A 13,749-nucleotide genomic window follows, 5' to 3' on the forward strand; every position below is an offset into this window, starting at 1 on the left:
TATCACACATGTTACGTTTAAAGACGCTAGTTATGAAAAAGTGATCTGTGTTTGGGTATGTTTTTGGTTGAAATAGCTGTGAACAGGGGTTATGACAGGTTATACAAAATGTTAGACATGGGTTAAATGGTGTCATTTGAGATCTCCATCTGAGATATGATTTTAGGTTAAGGGCCAATACAGTAAAATAACACATCTGCATATTGAAAAGGAGTAAAAAAGGATCAGTTTAGATGGTTTACATAATCACGCATCAAAATGCATATGCACATTGAACATGGATAAAAAAGGATCAGTTCAGATGGTATACATAATCACGCTTCAAGATGGTATAAAAAATCACACATGAAGAAAGTCTTGTATATTTATGATTTTGGTCTTCAAAATCACGCATGTTAAAATGTCCCATGATTAAAAATCACGCATGAAGAAAGTCTTGTAAAATGTCAGTTGTTTCTTTAAAAAGGCATGAAAAAAACCATGATTAAATGTAGAGAAATAAATGTATGCAATTGTGGTTCAAAAATTACTCGTCGTCGTTTAGCTCTTCCCATTCAGAATCACTGTCATCTGCTTCGTCAACCTCCTCATACTCCTCTCCCTCACCAGTTTCTGCCTCCTCGTCCTCTTCGTCTACTAAGCCAGGATCAGTCTCAAACTGAATTACTCTTCTTTTCTTCCCCTTCTTATCGGCAGCACTAGCTTGACCCTTTAAAACAGAACAAGTCCGGATATCATGACCTTTGGTATTGCAAACACAACATGTCCGACTTCTCTTGCCTTTTAGACTAATCATCTTTTTTTTTTATTTAATCCGCTTATGTGAACCGCGACCTTTGTTTCTAATACCGGTTGGCACACGGACTGTAGGTGGAGCATCAGTGTTTGGTTTCTCGTAACCGATTAACCTTGGATATCTATCAAACTTAGGGTCTATGGGTTTGGTTATGCGAAGTTCATCAACCATTTCTTTCATCTCCCTCATCCGATCCCTGACTATAACAAGATGATCAAAATCTCTCATCAAGTTACCAATAAGATACTCTTCGGTCTGCATTATCTCATACGCAACCTCTTTGGCCTTTTTATGCCCATCATTATCATCAACACTTAAATCAAAGGTGTTATTTAGATCATTCGGTACCACATCTTTGGTTCATCTTCTCATAACGTACTTGTTGGGAATTTCTTTAACTTTGAACATCTTGATAACAAAGTATATATGTTTGCACAACAATCCATATTGTTCAAACCTGCGACAACTGCATGATGCAATTACACCCCCCCCCCTTCTTGAAACAAACCTAAATAAAAAAATTGAAAGCTAAAAATCAAGGAAAAAACGCACGTTGTTCTGTAATAACGCAAGTTATCTAGTATAGATAGGGTTACCTCTAATAAACCGTCACCGTGGGCTTTCCAATCCTTCATACTTATCTTCAAGAACAGTTCCTCGATTTTAGTCTCCATAGGAAGACACTCAGACAGTGTTCCATATAACTCTGCCTGTTGATCAGCAAAGATGGACCTGGTGTAAATTTTCATAGCATCATCCTCTAAGGTAGTTTCAGACCAGTTATCTGAGGTTGTATTTCTAGAAATATGGTCATTTTTCCGATGGTTGAATCTTTGCACGTCCATTGCCCCATCAAAATGGTTAAAAAACTCAACAAGGGTAAGTTGAGAATTCGCCACCTGACAGAAAAAATGGTTTTCGCTCTCTGATCTGAAGGTGGTCCACATGAGCCCAGACATATGCTCATGATGATAGAAAGCTGGAATCCAAGAAGATCTCATGCCAAACATATCGTCAATCCATTTATTCTCGGTTAGACCGAATTCAATCATTATCAGTTTCCATTCTCTCTCAAACGTTTCTAGCGCAATCGAATCAGTCCATACAATGTCACACATACATCTTTTGAAGTCTTCGTTGTTACATAACTCATGTCCCACCTATTAAAACAAAGGATTGGAATGAACAAAAATCAGAAATCTTAATAACTAAATAAGTGTAGGAAATAATAACGCATGATCAACTTTTTGTACAAAGTGCATATAAAAAAACTGAGTGTTCGAAATAAACCTTATCGGCAACTTTCTTCATTATGTGCCACATACATAATCTGTGCCTACTCTTATCGAACACTGCCTCGATAGCTTGTTTCATCGCCGGGTCCTGATAAGTGACGACAACCTTCGGCTGCTTACCAAATGAGTCCAAAAATGATTGTAACAGCCATTTGTATGATTCAATACTTTCGGAAGCTAGCAACCCGGCTCCAAGCATCACATTCCGAAAGTGGTTATCAATACCAGTAAAGGGTACAAAAACCATTCTATACCTTCAAAAAGATGAAATAAATTGAATAAAAAAACAACAAAATTATACAAAAAAAAAAACGTTAAAACATTAAAGTGAATACTAACTTGTTGGTTTTGAATGTAGCATTAAACGATATGACGTCTCCAAACTCAGCATAGTTTCGTTTGCACAAACCATCAGCCCAGAACAAGCCAGTTAATCGCTTGTTTTCATCGACAGAATGTACAAATGAATAATCAACCATAAACTGCTTTTTATCGGTCAACCTATTTATAACCATATCTGCATCATACTCTCCTATATAGCTATGTATCCTAGCTCTAAAATTCTTACAGTCGTCTTTAGTTGCGCCAACATTTTCAAAACCACCGTATCTTTGTCTCATTATATTGAACGCTTTCACTGGCCCAAAATTCAATATACCAAGATCCCATATCATCTCTTCTTGTGTTTCGGACAGATGCCTATAAGTCGGTAATAAATGCATGTCTTTGGGGCATACGAATGAATGATTATGCTCTTGAACAAACTTATCTACCTTATACAACACCCCATCCGTCGAACAAAGCTTAATTTGAGCTTTACACCCGGTTTGAATAGTCGGTCTGTTCCTCCTTTTATATGGCTTAGACAACTTCAAATAAGGATCATCAAAAGCCAGAGGTTTATGCCCTTCCTTTGAACACACAAAGTATTTAGTCTTGATAATACCACCAACATGGTGTTCACCTCCTTTTCGAGCAGAGAACCCTGACTTCTTGGCATATGTCTGATAAAACACATATGCTTGCTCTAGGGAAGTGAATTCTATTCCTATAACAGGAACACATGATGAAGCTACCTTAGGAATATACAATCTTTCATCTGCACATTTTGAAATGACAAAAAAAAACATGAGCTCTAGACCAAAAACACACAGTCACTAATCTAGAAAATTAAAAAAAAATCCTGCAAACAAAAAAATCACGCATGACAACCTAAAAATAACGCAGACTGTATACTTCATAATAATAACGCTTGTTTGATGGAATTACACAGGTCTCCTACACTATATAGCTTATGAACATGCGTGATTTATGACACATTCATTCCAAAAAAACTAATTATCAAATAATCATGTACGATCAAATACAAAACATCATATAACAATAATTTCGTTGATTTCTGGAAAATTAAAACGATTAATTGACAACTTACTGGTCTGATCGTCTAATAGAACTTGGTTGTCTGATGTCGGATTCCTCAAATGCTCAGCATCATCATGAACGGCATGGAATTCAGCATCTTCAAATTCAACATCATCTGTGATTCGAGCGTTACTGCTCTGTGGATCCATTTCAAACAATAAGTGATAGTAACCCTAATCGCACACCTATAACCGCTAATTTGATATTTGAAAAATGGAAAATATTTGAAATCGTAATTACCGGGATGCAGGAGATAACAAACTCACATAAATCTCTTGATGTTAGTAATGTCTGAATTACCCTGCCTCAGGAATGAAAAATGTCTAATTTGCCCTTAATGAGAAATCTTAAACCGTGCCACGCGTTAAGATCTCCTTGTCGCGTACATAAAGTATTATTAGGGTTTTTGTACATTATACTTCCTCTATATATATATATATATTATTTATATTTATTTATTTTCACTTCAATTTAAGAGATAACACAGTGAGACATGAAATGTCTTATTAGTTATTTTAAAGTACTTTATATTAATTCCTCTTACCTAGTTACCTTCATTTAACTTAATTAGTCAGACATGAATTATTTTATATACATTGTATTATTCAAAAGAGTAAATTACAATTTTGGCCCCTGTAGTTATATCACTTTTACCCTTTTAGCCCAAAAAAATTTTAACATCTGAGCCACCAATGTCTTTTTTTTAACATTTTTGGCCCTAACCCTAACCTCATCCATTAAATGTTAGGGGCCAAAAGGGTTAGAAAAAAAGACGTTAGGGGCCAAAAGAGTTAGAAAAATAACGTTGGGTGCTCAGATGTTAAAAAACTATTTTTTGGGCTAAAATGGTGAAATTAATATAACCACAGGGGCCAAAGTCGCAATTTACTCTATTCAAAATATATATGTTATTAATATATGTATCATTTCATTAATCTAAATTTTACTATTTTATTCAATTGTTTCTCATACTAATGTGTAAAAACGAAAAAAAAAAAAGATGAATTAAAAAATTAAAATTGTGGATATGAATTTTAGTTACTGAAATTGTAACTTTACGTGAACCAATTAATGGTTATTTGATTAGTATTTAAAAGCGAGTAAGCATATAAAAACTAACGAAAGCCTCCTTTACGTAAACCATTTAGTTAATATACACTCAAGAATGTAAAATATTACTATTACGGCCTTCAAAACGGAGTACCAAATGCTTGATGATATCCAAGAGACTTTCAAAAACCTTAGAAAGATCAACATGAAGCTCAACCCGGAAAAATGCTCGTTTGGATTCGATGAAGGAAAATTCCTGGGGCACATCGTTGGAAAGCAAAGTATCAAAGCCAACCCTAACAAGGTAAAAGCTGTCCTTGAAGCTAAACCACCGAGAACCAAGAAAGAGGTTGAAAGCTTAAACGGGAAGCTCGCAGCCTTGAAGCGTTTTACCTCAAAACTGGCCGAAAGGTCTCTACCATTCTACAAAACGCTCAAGAACTGCTCAGATAAAAAAGATTTCAGATGGACCGATGAAGCTGAAGAAGCTTTCAATCAAATGAAGCAGCACTTAGCTTCCCTACCTGATATCGCAGCACCAGAAACTGGGGAGCTCATATCGGTGTACCTTTCAGTTGCCGACGAAGCCATCAGTGCAGTTCTCACTATTGAAAGAGACAAGGCTCAGGTACCCGTTTATTTTTCAGCAAAACTCTAAAACTAGCTGAAACCAAATACCCTCCCCTCGAAAAACTCGCTCTAGCCCTGGTTCAAACAGCCAGAAGGCTTAGAAGATACTTCCAAGCACATCCTATACAAGTGGTCACTGACCAACCTGTCAAGAATGTGCTTGAAAAACCTGAGAACTCAGGAAGGTTGGCAAAATGGGCAGTGGAACTAGGTGAACATAACATCACCTACGTCCCACGAAAAGCCATTAAAGCTCAAGTCCTGGCTGACTTCCTAGTCGAAGTCCCAAGCCAAACAATTGAAGAAGTAAACACCACAACCGTTGAACCCTCCAACCCTGAAGCCTGGAAATTATTCACTGACGGGGCTTCAAGCGTTGAAGGGTCAGGAGCTGGTTTAGTCCTAATCAACCCTGAGGGGCTAGAATTCACGTATGCTCTCCGTTTTAATTTTCAGACCACCAATAACGAGGCTGAATATGAAGCACTGATCGCTGGTCTACGGCTGGCCAAAGAAATGAAAGTCAAAAAGCTTGAAGTGTTCACTGATTCACTACTAGTATCAAGCCAAGTTAATGACAGCTATGTCGCCAAGGAGCCCAACATGAGAAGGTACAAAGAAAAATCTAAGGAGTTAATGAACACCTTCCAGGCATGCAACATCAAACAGATTCCAAGATCCCAAAACAAAAAGGCTGATGCCTTGAGCAAATTGGCATCTCTCACGTTCGCCCACCTCACGAAAAAGGTGTTGGTTGAAGTGTTAAAGGCCCGGTCGATTGATGAATTGGAAGTGCAAGATGTTGTCACCGAGGAAGATCCAAATTGGATGACTCCTATCAAAAAATTCCTTCAAGACAATTAACTGCCTAATGATCAAACGGAAGCCGAAAGGGTAAAGATCAAAGCAAGACAATATGTGTTGCAAGGAGAAACTCTCTATAAAAAAGGTTACCTTGCACCATTGCTAAGATGTGTGGGCCCTGAACAAAGCAAGTATTTGGTTAAGGAAGTGCATGAAGGAATATGCGGAGCTCATTTTGGAGCTAGGTCGGTGGTTGCAAAGCTCATGAACCTTGGATACTTCTGGCCATCAATGCATCGTGACACCGTTGAGCAATTGAAGAAATGTGATGCCTGTCAAATCCATTCCCCAATACCAAAAAGTCCCAAACATGACCTGGTTCCCATAACCTCGGCATGGCCATTCCATAAATGGGGAATGGACATTGTTGGGCCATTCCCTCCAAGCAAAGGGGGAGTAAAATTCCTATTGGTAGCAATCGACTACTTCAGCAAATGGCCAGAGGTTAAACCCCTTGCCAAGATCACAGGAAAGCAAGTCATAGACTTTGTTTGGGAAAATATCATCTGCCGCTATGGGCTGCCAGGGGTAATTGTCACCGATAATGGGAAACAATTCGCTGAGAAACCCTTCAGCCTTTGGTGCAAGGAATACAGGATCAACCAAATCTTCAGCTCAGTGGCTTACCCGCAGTCAAACGGCCAGGTTGAAAGGACCAACAGAAGCATAGTGGAAGGCATCAAAACAAGATTGGGGAGATATGAAAGTAATTGGCTGGAAGAATTGCCTAGCGTTTTATGGGCAATTAGAACAACAGAAAAAGCAAGTCACAAGAAGACACCTTACAGCTTGGTATTTGGATCCGAGGCCGTAATCCCCGCTGAAATAGGAGTTGTAACCCAACGAATTGTCAACATGGATCCCGAAGTAAACAAGCAAGAGACCATGTTGAACTTATAACTCCTAGAGGAGGCCCGGGATCAAGCAGCAATACAAGAAGCCAAATACAAGCAAAAGATGGAAGCCTATTACAACAAGAAGGTCAAGAACGAACGATTCAGGCCAGGGGATCTAGTCCTCAGAAACAACGAAGCTAGCAAAAAAGAAAATCAAGGGAAACTAGGCCCAAAATGGGAAGGTCCATACACCATCCTCGAAGCACACAAGGGAGGGTCCTACAAGCTGGGAGATCTAGAAGGCAAAAGGCTCCCAAGGCACTGGAACGGAAAAACCCTGAGAAAGTTCTATGTTTAGAAAGTTTGGTTTGTATCAAAACAAAAACCTTTTGTAAAAGCAGATATTGCTTGAATGAATGAAGTCATTTTATCAAACTTGTCTTTCTATCCTAATATCAGGTTGAGAACCTAGCAAAAAACTCCATGGCAAGGGCCATGTAAGGGGATGAGCTCCCAGGCCATATCGCTCAATAGGTTCAAGGGTTGAATGGACCTATATAAGGGGTGAGTTCCTAGATCAATACAACTCCATGAGATTTGTTAAGAAAAAACAATAATGTCTCATAGACAGGTTTGAACAGCCTACACCAATCGTTCCTTAAGTCTTAGAAACACAATCAACAAATAGACTTGCGAAATCAACTAAAACTACAAAGAAATAAGGAAAAGGATAGATACTACGTCTTGATGTTAATAAACACTAAGGTAAAGTGTCTGCAGCACGGAACCCTTTAAAGTATAAAAAACATAAAGACAAAGTAAACAAAGACAAGGCAAGAAAATAAAAATAACTGACAAAAATAAGCAAACTTATCAACTAAACATACAAACCAAACCAGAAGCTACCAAAATTTCAAGCCAACAGAAAATAAGCTTGAAAGGTTAAAGGCTTCAACCCATTAACAACTACACAAAAAGGCTTGAAGGGTTGAAACCCCACAAGGCAAACCAAGCAAAATGAGTAAACAAACATAACACCAACAACATAGCAACCATCATACCATAGTTAGGAAGGCCATAAAAGACCTTCAGAAGGAAGTCAAAGCAAGTCCTAGTGACTTGCAAATAAAACTAGTGTTCAATGGCCATACAGGCCTAACCAACCACAGGAACCTTAAGGGTTCCTAAAAACATAACATTGTTTAAAACATTACAGACATTAAGTGTTTGCTAAGAAAGCTACGAATAAATATCAGTTATCAGAAGGCTTGGAACCTTCAACCTTAGACTTCTTGGCTTTCTTAGCCTTCTTCGCCTTAGCACCTTCATCAACACCAACCGCAGAGGTCTCTAAACCAGCATCTTTTGAAGCATCAGGCAAACTTGAGAGGGTATCATCGCTATCCCCAGAATAAGACCTCTTCCTTGACAGGGAACCCAAAACCTCAGCACAAACTTTTTCATTCAACCCCTCAGGCTTCAATTCCTGTAAAACAGATAAAGGCTTACCAAAGCAAGATGATACTTCATGAATGTAAGGGTAGGTTAGCCTCTCCATCCGCTCAACAGAAGCCTTGAAGATTGTTACGCCCAAAATTTCACCTTCCTAAATGTGATATTATCAAACTATAATTTAACAAAAAAAAATCGGGCATGACCCGTCCATAAAACGAGCATACCCCTGTTTTAAACATAAACAAACTAGATACAATTCTACAATTCGTTCAACAAGATACTACTAAAAACCAATACAACAAATTTTGGATCAAAAACATTTGAACAAGCTAGCGGAAGCGTTTGGTATCGCATAACACGAACACGCGCTCGCTCCGATTCTCCAAGTCGCCAAAATTGAGGATTTACCTACATTCAACAACAAAGCTTTAAAAAGTTAGTCATTATACTTGTTTGCTTATAAAACCGTCATTTTAGTTCCATTCGTGTGCGTACTTTCGTTTCTCTTATGCATTCGATTACCCAATTAAATGGGTATGACATATACTCTCATACAACTAACCTGTTAGTAGATGGTGACGACCAAACATATAATATTGTATAAACTAAAACGTCCATAGCATATTCTAACCGCATAAGTTACTTCAATCCGATTATCCTTTCAACATTCAACCGATTCATTATTATATCAACACTTCGAAAGTCCGACATTCATAACCTGCACTTTCAAACATACTCAATAATAACTTGGTTAGCCAAACCCGTAATCTCAACATATTCATTTACTACATTTTCATAAAACGGACGTTAACCATTTAAATGCATCCAATCAACTTATATTCCAAACCCAAGGGCATTATTAGTAATGCTAATTCTCAAATGCATCCAAATCATGCATTCGCACATACTTGCACACATACAAACTTACAATCATACACATCTACATACCTAATATACATTTAATCATACCTACAATCATGTATTCATACCTACGTGTTCCGTACGTATTTTTGTATACATTTACATGTAATACATGTCCAACTTCATTACATACATCTATCACACTCTTATATAAATTACATGAGGCTTAGACTTGGGTTTACAACTTGTAATCATCAAGGAAACACTCGAAATCATGTTTGGGAGGCCCGTCGTAGTTCACGGATAATATACCGAAGCCTACGGCGCATAAATCACATAAATAATATTTTTGACAGAACCTTCACCCGGCCGTGTCAGTTCACCACCCGGCCGTGTCAACTCAGCACTTTTCCTAGCCATTAATCCTTACTGAAACGGACATAACTCTCTCATTTTTCGTCCGTTTTGCGTCACGTTTCTTCCTATATGATTGTAATTTAATATTCTATCACGTGATCTTGAAGTCCAACATCCGAGTTAAGGAATTTCTTAACTTATCCGTATTCGGCTTGTTATTCATCTATGAATTATTCGATCCATTCGTGCATTTATCAAAATAATCCATTGATTTAACCTCAACTTCATATGAACTTAATAATTAAAACATTATATTACTTAAACAACTAAAGAAGTGATTATAGAAATCACTTACCTTGAGTATTCCAATAAGTGTATTTGTCACCTTGCCTTATCTTGACCCGTTATCCTCCTATGCTTGAGCTCTCCTTGACACGTTCCTATTATCTCATTCCATTACATCCATTCAATAGTTAGTATACGTAATCATACGCATCACTAATCACACTTCTATTCACGTGTCAATCGCTTAACGAGTTCAACATGTATCATAATACTACAATGCTAATCAATCTAACAATTTATCATTCCATCATCACAAAAGTCATACATGAGCTTCTAGCATGCATAATTATGTATTTACATCATGTTCATTATTCTTTCAAAATTCCATACTTAGAATGATAACATTCTCTAAGTTAGGCAACTTGTTTCATACATTAAACATTTCATACCATTTCTTAACACCTTGGTTTTTACACATCCATTCTACTATTTTCTATCAACAACCCGTTTCGACCCGTTGGTGCAATCATATGCATAGACTAGTTGGTAAGTGTTTTAGACACTTAAAACAATCAAATAACTTACCAATAATTTATTAAAATCAGTAGTTCATGATTCATACAAGTGTGCATAACAATACAACTATTTTTACTTAATATTTATACTAAAAATGTGCAGCAACTTTCTGCGCAGCAGCTGTTCACGACACATTTTAACCCATTTATCTTCTGATTCAGTTCTTCATGTTCAAATATGAAATGATCTACACTCAGAGATCTTTCTAAGCATATAAAGATCGTAACAATCGGACATTCCTATGATTTTATATGATTTTTACAAAATCAGCACAGAAGCTGAAATGCTTCCAAACAGTTTGCTGTCAAAACGAATTTACTAACTTTTCATGCTGTTTTGACCCACTAAATCTCATAACCAGCCTCTTATGACCAAATATGAAATGTAATATGCGAAACAACCTTTTCAACGATATAAGGCTCGTTGTCTAACTCCTAATAACGAATGAGATACGGCCTTTACAAGATGACTATCTAAGGCTGTCAAAAGTAACTATTTTACACAAACTTTGTAGGCATTTTATCAAACACCTTGTAAGCATCATAATCATGGTATTCGGTACAAGACTATAAGGCACATTCTTATTAGTTTATCATCATACAACATTCATATTCATTCGGATTTACATAACTACTCCTTCCTACATAAATTTTATGCATCATTCATGTATCACATCAAGCTCATAATCAAAGTTCTAGTTATATGATCTCATTCCATCATCCTACAATTACTAGCTTCTTAACAAGCGGGTTTTTGATAAAATCACAACAACCATCCCAATTCAAACATAATTTCTGCTATAATTCTTATCCTAATCCTTAATCCTAACCAAATTTCACGAATCCTATGCCATGCATTCATGCTTGGGTTAAGACCCACTTCATACAATTTAGAAAATCACAAAATTGAACTTACCACTTCAAAGAACAGGTGTAGGAGCTTAGAATTTGATGATTATTCTTTCGATTTCCTTAAGATTTCTAGTAATTCTTGTGGATTTTGTGAAGTTAGGGTTTCACCCCTCCTTGCTCCTCTCTGTCGATCGTCCAGAACCCCACACACGAGTTGTGTGTGGGTTTTAATCATTTAACATTTTATTATCTAAACTTTTGGGCATTTACATCTTTAGTCTCTCCATATTTACCACTTAATTAACTTAAATTACTACCCTTTTTATCATAACATTTTAGCAAATATTTTTGGGGTGTTACAAAGATATCAGAAGCCTCGGGGCGAAACATGGGTGACTTCTCCAAGGGTTGTCCGGACTCATGAAGCTTGTAGCCAGCAGTAAGACCTTGATGTTTCCCCAGGTTCAAAAGCTTAGTGTAAACATCACCAAGGGCAGAGTTAAACTCCTTGGAATGTAAAAGATAAGTGACAACCTGCTAGAAACCATGCTCAATCAACCACTGATTGTCCGCAGTCACTTGGCCAACCGAAGCTTTCAACCCTTCCTTTTCTTCACGAAAAGCCTGTTGCTGGACAGCCAAGGCCTCTCGGTCAGCCTTTAGCTTCAGCAAGTTAGCCTCGAAGCTCTTCCTCAGATCACCCATCTCAATGTCATGCATCTTTTTCAAATCATTAACCTCCTTCTTCCACGCTACTTCCTTCTCTGCAAACCCAGCTATTTCCTTCTTCATTGATGCTAGGGAGGATTTCATCTTATCCTTCTTCTTGGAGAAGTCCTCATATTCCTGCATCCTTTGGCGAAAACGAGTAATCCCTTGAGGAAGCATAGCAGCAAGGTTACAGGTGGTTAAAACCATGCGAGACAACATAAAGTCATCATCCATCTCAGCAATGGTTTCACGCACAGAAGGAGGAGCAAGATGACTAAGAGCATCCTCACAAACAGCAGCATCCTTGAAGGTGTCATCATTCTTCACTAGCCAAGCAGGCACATAAGTACCTTCAGGGTTCAACCCTTCAACGTCCCTGCTTGAAGATTCCTGAACAGGGACAGCCTTCTTGCCTCGAACCTTCTTACTATGAACAACCAACTCCTTGTCCTTCTCAACACCTGCTTCAACTTGATCCTCCGAAACTTCAATATCATCAGTCAAATCCACTGGCTCAGTAGAAGTGGATTGAGGACCAGCTTTCAACAAACGACGAGAAGATCGGCGAGTTGAAGACTTGGGAGCATTAGACTTGGTAAAACCCTTAACGTTGGCAACACTAGCATAACCCGTACCCTCAAACCTTTGCTCGGAAGTCCTAACCACAACATTCTCACCCGGAACAGACGGGGCATCCCCAAACACAACATCGGACGTGTCGTCACTCTTGATAAAGTCCAAAGCAGACATAACTGGCAAAAACAAACAAAAGAAAATAAGTCATAAGCAAAGTAAAATAAAAAGAGGCATAAGGGGGAAAATGCATACCAATGCCATTTCTCATTAACACCGGATCCCGATCGGCTTTTCCCCAAATATTACTAACCCCTAAAAGCACTAACAAATGTTCGGGAAAGGGACGAACCCTCGAAGGGCACCCTCGAATGGCTGAAAGAAAAGCATCGTTCAACTCTGATTCAGAAGGCTCCGGATCATTAAGAACAGCATCCGGATGCCTCCACACCATTTTGAAAGGAACGATAGATTCAGAAACCCAGAAAAACCGATCCTTCCAGGACCCAAGCGTTGTAACCATGGATGAAATAGGACAAGTATCAACCTTTGATGTCTCAAAGGTGAACCAGTCACCATTTTTGGCTAAACGAAAAAATCTCCGAAAAAGCAACAAAGAGGGATCATACCCAAGAGCACGACACAACATTTCAAAGTGCAAAACCCTAGCCATCCCCTTCGGATGAACTTGCCCAAAAGAAACACGATAATACTCAAGCAAGTTCAAAACGAAAAATGAAAAAGGGTAACGAAGATTAGACCACTGAAAATGACGACAATACAAGGCAATCGAACCAGGGTTTGGTTTGTCAACAGGAATATCGCAAGCAGGGGCAGTTGGGTTAAATATTTTATCAATACCATACTCCAAACAAAACAAGTCTACTTCCTCTTGTGTCATTCGAGAGAATGACTTTGCTAAATCTTTAAGAGCACCCATTTTTGAAGAAAGTAAAAACGAAAATGGAGAAGAAAAACTAACCTGAGGGAGGAAACTGCGAATGATTGTGAGTAAAATGAAGAAGTTCTACAAGTGTAAAATAAATATGATATTAAAGCAGTGGTAATAAAGGTAAATAAATGGTTCCTGCAAAACCGCCGCCTGACACATGTCAATCAAATCAACTGTCAAATCGTTTAAAATTCAAAATTCAAAAAGTAACTGCCTCAGGCCTTTCAAGCCTCCA

At 38.0% G+C, this 13,749-nt stretch overlaps 2 protein-coding genes across 2 annotated transcripts; both read right to left on the reverse strand.

The window, feature by feature from the left end:
* Positions 1-526: 526 nt before the first annotated feature.
* Positions 527-3,662, reverse strand: LOC110943628 (protein FAR1-RELATED SEQUENCE 5-like). The gene is made up of 7 exons (XM_022185366.1): positions 3,524-3,662; positions 2,431-3,190; positions 2,087-2,345; positions 1,393-1,956; positions 1,254-1,304; positions 866-1,081; positions 527-709 (listed from the first exon to the last, which is right to left on the reverse strand). The coding sequence occupies exons 1-7, from the start codon at positions 3,660-3,662 to the stop codon at positions 527-529; spliced, it is 2,172 nt and encodes a 723-aa protein (XP_022041058.1).
* Positions 3,663-8,525: 4,863 nt separating this feature from the next.
* LOC110941325 lies at positions 8,526-13,502 on the reverse strand. Its single transcript, XM_035989978.1, has 3 exons — positions 13,358-13,502; positions 11,343-12,741; positions 8,526-10,006 (listed from the first exon to the last, which is right to left on the reverse strand). The coding sequence occupies exons 1-2, from the start codon at positions 13,500-13,502 to the stop codon at positions 11,816-11,818; spliced, it is 1,071 nt and encodes a 356-aa protein (XP_035845871.1). The 3' UTR covers positions 8,526-10,006; positions 11,343-11,815.
* Positions 13,503-13,749: the final 247 nt, after the last annotated feature.

Source organism: Helianthus annuus, chromosome 5 (genome assembly GCF_002127325.2).
Source record: "Helianthus annuus cultivar XRQ/B chromosome 5, HanXRQr2.0-SUNRISE, whole genome shotgun sequence".
NCBI lineage: Eukaryota > Viridiplantae > Streptophyta > Magnoliopsida > Asterales > Asteraceae > Helianthus > Helianthus annuus.